We start from the raw sequence: 4,970 nt of genomic DNA, 5'->3' as shown, positions 1-4,970 counted from the left end.
TTTACACTTCAGATTTTTCACATGATAGTTTATAAAAAGTATGATTTTAATAAAATACAAATAATCTTATCACACGTTAAATAAAATATGGATATAATTGTGAGATTTTACGAAATTATTATCTGATGTCGCGAATGCGCGTTCTTTACTTCTAATGGGTCCTGCACACAGGACGCGGTAATGCTTGCCGCGCGGCGGAAGTTCGCGCAACAGCCAATCAATATGCTGCTTTCTGTAATAACTTTCTAGCTTTTATGGAAAAACAACATATTGATTGGTTATCGCGCGGATTTCCGCTGCGCGGCAAGCATTACCGCGTCCTGTGTGCAAGAGCCATAACTCCAGCTCGTTCCTATGGTGGCTGCATTCCGAAATTTACTGCCAGTGCTGAAATTCTATAGTATACGTAACATGAATTATAGATTTTTAGTACTGGCAGTGAATTTCGGAACGCAGCCGGTAAGGCATTGAATTACGCTCTATGCACAATGTCAGGCAACAGGCAATAAAAACAGGGAATACGAATTTGGATTGGTCAATTATTTCTATCCCCTGTTCCTATTGGCTAATGTCTATTCCTATTGCCTATTGGGGTGGGACCCGATTGACCACGATACAATTGGACACAGATTATAATGATTGGCTCGACTTAGTAATTCACTAGATAATTCTTTTCATCGGTTGGTTGTGTCCAATTGTACCATGGTCAATCGTGGCGCTCCTGCCTGTTGCCTGGCATTGTGCATAGGGCTTTAGAAGTAAGAAGTTGTCATAAATAACAAAAATACTAGGTGGTCGTGCCTATCATAATTTCCGGCCCTAGGCCGGAATTTCCGACTAACTCTAACTTTAATTGTCGTAAACACCCAGTTATGTCTTTCTTTGTTAGGATTGTAATATTTCGACTATATTTAAAACAAATTTTTGTACATTTATTGAACATATTACATCAATTACTATTATTCTTAATCCTTTTCATCCATTAACTCAGCACAAAATGTTTATAAAATATTTACAAAATATTTATAAGAATTATTTGAATATTTTATAAATATTTACCAAAATGTTACATAAATATATTTACAAATATATTTACAAAATATTTTTGTGACCTTAGATTCAATAGATAAAAAATATTTATATCTCATATTATATCTCATAAATATTATAAAAATATTTATTAAATATATACATTTATATATATTTTTCTCTTTTCCTGAATTTTTCTTAAAATTTCCACTTTATTATTTCACATGCTACTTAGTTGAATTTAAATTGTACTTTAAAAATTTGCTTGCCATTGCTGAAATTCGAATTTCTTATTTTTTCATTAATTTAATAATTTTAAATAATTACATTTATTTTTTTCATGTATAATATTTGTAAATAGATATATTTATAAAATATTGCTACAAATATTTATTTTTCGTTTACTATAAATATTGTGTAAAATATTTGATCTGTATTTTAATAATATTTTATTATAAAGATTTTAATACTTTTTTCTTCATGTATATAAAATATTTATATTATATTTATATAATATTTTTAAGAAATAATTCGAAATAAATATTTATCATAAATATTGTATGCTGTTTAAGAAACGCACTACTTTCTGCACATCAAAGAACCGTATTCGTACTTAATATTCCTGCGCATTCGGAACTCAAGCTTCAATTTTTCGATAGCCGCTTGGATTAGGATGCTAAAAGTTGCAAGCAGTTATACGATTCTGCTTGCAACTTAAATTAAAGAACGGTCAAGATTTACACAGTCTGCATCTTGATGTGCGTAACTGGATATACAGAACGATTAAATTATGTATCTGATGCATCAGGTTGTATCTGTTGCGAATAAAAGAACGCCCTGAAATGCGCACCCGAAATGTTACATAGGCTTGGTTTACATCGTGCACTTGATACGCGTACTAAATAGTAACTTTCTATTAGATAATCTTAATATCGACAATGCATATTAACGGCGACGCATTCAATCGATACAATACGTTTTCTTGATGAGTATTATATCAGCTTAATATATCGTTGTTTATATATATCGTCGATATTAAGATTATCTAATAAAAAGTTACTATTTAGTACGCGTATCAAGTACATGTACGATATAAACCAAGCCATAGGCCGGTATTCATAGTCGAATCTTATTTCAAGATCGTCTTAAATAATGTCTTAAGATGCGAATACAGCTCTGTGATTGGTTCATGACATCTTAAAACAGTACTTAAGTTGATCTTAAATATAAGATCTGACTATGAATACCGGCCATAGACTGCGTTCCGAAATGCACTGCCAATATTGAAAATCTATAGTTTATGTTATATATATTATAGAATTTAGGTGAGACCCAATTGACTATGGGTGCTTTCTAATTGCTTAACACATCTTGACAAATATGTACACAGAAATGCACAAAGTGTAACGTTGTGTACGATTCAATTGGAACAAAGTATATACGTATGTCGGGTAGGGTTAGGATTATTTTTCAACTGTGCTTATATTTTGATATTTTTTAATAATAAATAATAAAATCTAAATATTAAAAAAGATATACTCTACTTCACGTCGCAAATGCCAGTCTTTTTTCAAGCCGTTATGGCTCCTGCACACAGGACGCGGTAATACTTGCCGCGCGGCGGAAGTCCGCGCGACAGCCAGTCAATATGTTTTTCCGTAAGAGCTAGAAGGTTATTACGGAAAGCAGCATATTGATTGGCTGTTGCGCGAACTTCCGCCGCGCGGCAAGCATTGCCGCGTCCTGTGTGCAGGAGCCATTACGCTTATTAACTTTAATTGTCATTAGAAAACACTAGCTTACACAGCCGACTAGTAGCCCTCGAGCTGAGTACCCTCGAGCTGAGTACCCTCGAGGTGTGTAATGTTGTGTCGACAATACGACAATTGGAATGCAACTTGTGTCGCCGTGTGCATGAAAGTGTCTAGGGATATTGCAATTGGAAAGCACCCTATGATACGATTGGACACAGATTGTAATGATTGGTTCGACCTGGTAATTCACTAGATAATTCTTTCCATCATTAGTTGTGTACTGTGGTCAATCGGGATGTTTCCATAAAATTTCAGTATTGGCAGTGAATTTCGGAACGCAGCCATAATATTGTAAATTTATCTTGAAGATCTTTTTATTCTAACTCTCTTCACCAGGTGGCGTATGGATTTACCTCCAAGCTAGGAAATTGATAGATAGATAGACACGTAAGATGCACATGTGAGTGGCTACCCCCTGTTTAGTGGTTAATAGTATTTGACGCGTCTATGAGTGTATGTTAATATATATCATTGTCAAAATGGTTTTGTTGGAGAATGACACGGTAATTTTCATTTTGTACATGTGTGTCATTGTTTATTATATAAATTATTAATCTATAATTTCTATTTATAGTTCTTAACGGAACTAACCAAACTTTTTGACAAGTCGCGACTTTCTGGTTCGGTAGCACTCACTATCAAAAGATGTAAGTATTCGAAATTGTTAACCGTATTAAAAATATATGGTAATTATAAAAAGGAAAAGGGAAACCTCACTGATTTCGAAAGAAATTTGGTAAAATAATGTATTTTGACACGTAGAAACCGAATCTAAAAGCCAAAATCGTCGCTCTTCACGGTGAAGCGAGATATTAATTGATAAAGTTGACCACTTTTAAGGTTAGGAAAACTGTCAAATCAACATTAACAGCGACATATATAAGACCCGTGGTCACATAAGGATCCAGGGGGCGAAGCCCCCGGTCGGGAGGACTGAAAGCCCCCCTGGTTTGACAAAAATAACATTCTAAAAAAAGAAAGTAATGCATCTCGCATGGTATGTTAAGCATATGTTGTTTTGTGAAGTGCATTTTTATTTTTATTTAGAATGTTATTTTTGTCAAATCGGGGGGCTGAAAGCGCCCCGAAACCCCCTGGACCCTCATGAAACCACGAATATTATATATATCGCTATTTGTTGTCGCTCTACACAACGTAACAAGATATTAATGATGAAAGTTGCACACTGTTTAAAGTTAGGAAACCTGTCAGAGCTTGATGTTTATATATCAATTCCGATACGGTAAAATACACATATATTTCAGATTGATACATTTTAATATATAAAATAATATTTAAGCTTAATATATTAAGCTACAATCTTTCGCCTTACTAAAGTAATGAGTAATGTATACTAAAATAAAAGAGCCTAAAAGGATTAGCAAAGGCCCCTACGCAAGGTATGTGTTACATTAATTTATCACTAAAGTCTATGCATTTTATTGCAGATTTACAAACTTTGCGTAGGGGTCTTTGCTACTCTTAGAATTTTTTTATTATAGTATATATTAGACTCATTAATTTAGTAAGGCGAAATATTGTAGTTCAATGTATTTTAAATTGTGCATCTTTTTTTATACATCTGTACCAGTATCGGGATCGATAAAATTCATAGAATGATTCACCGTCAGATGTTGGAAACCTTCTGCTTAAGCAGTTATACGATTTTTCTAACAACCTGTCACTATTGTCTTTGGTAATATCCATTCCTTAATAATATTTAATAAAGTTGTCTCTACCCGATCTAGAACTGGCACAAGAAATATTTTTTCGAAACCTCGTTCATATTCATTGAATATCCATTTGCTTTCTATTATTCGGCTACAGTTATATTTTCTCTTGCCGATTTTGTCTTCGTCTATTTCCACTATTTCGTTCGGTCCTCCAAGTTTTGTTGAGTTTTTTTCGACCCAATGTATGCAAATCTATTTTATATATATATATATATATATATATATATATATATATAATGTTTATTAATGTTTTATTACATCTACCTCTCGGCAAAAAGAAGTCCAGTCTGCAATTGTATGGTCAGACAGGTTTAGTTCTATAGATAAAAAGTCTTGTCGTGGAGGTCTTAACATATACATATACATATATATATATATATATATATATATATAT

At 33.0% G+C, this 4,970-nt stretch overlaps 1 protein-coding gene across 3 annotated transcripts in view; it reads left to right on the top strand.

Annotated features, from left to right (window-relative positions):
- The first annotated feature begins 3,177 nt into the window (after positions 1 to 3,177).
- Positions 3,178 to 4,970, top strand: part of LOC116852602 (signal recognition particle 14 kDa protein) — a 119,398-nt gene continuing 117,605 nt past the window's right edge. For all 3 annotated transcript variants that reach the window (XR_004379798.1, XR_004379799.1, XM_032833121.1), the window contains exons 1-2: positions 3,178 to 3,346; positions 3,418 to 3,490. Coding sequence is in view for 1 of the 3 variants with exons in the window: in XM_032833121.1 (XP_032689012.1) it covers positions 3,299 to 3,346; positions 3,418 to 3,490 (121 nt within the window). In the remaining 2 variants the exon portion in view is untranslated. The remainder of the gene's footprint in view (positions 3,347 to 3,417; positions 3,491 to 4,970) is intronic.

This window comes from Odontomachus brunneus, unplaced genomic scaffold (assembly GCF_010583005.1).
Source record: "Odontomachus brunneus isolate Ranch 3 - 2012 unplaced genomic scaffold, Obru_v1 Obru_scaffold_238, whole genome shotgun sequence".
Taxonomy (NCBI): Eukaryota; Metazoa; Arthropoda; class Insecta; order Hymenoptera; family Formicidae; genus Odontomachus; species Odontomachus brunneus.
This window is presented reverse-complemented; position numbering and strand designations above follow the sequence as displayed.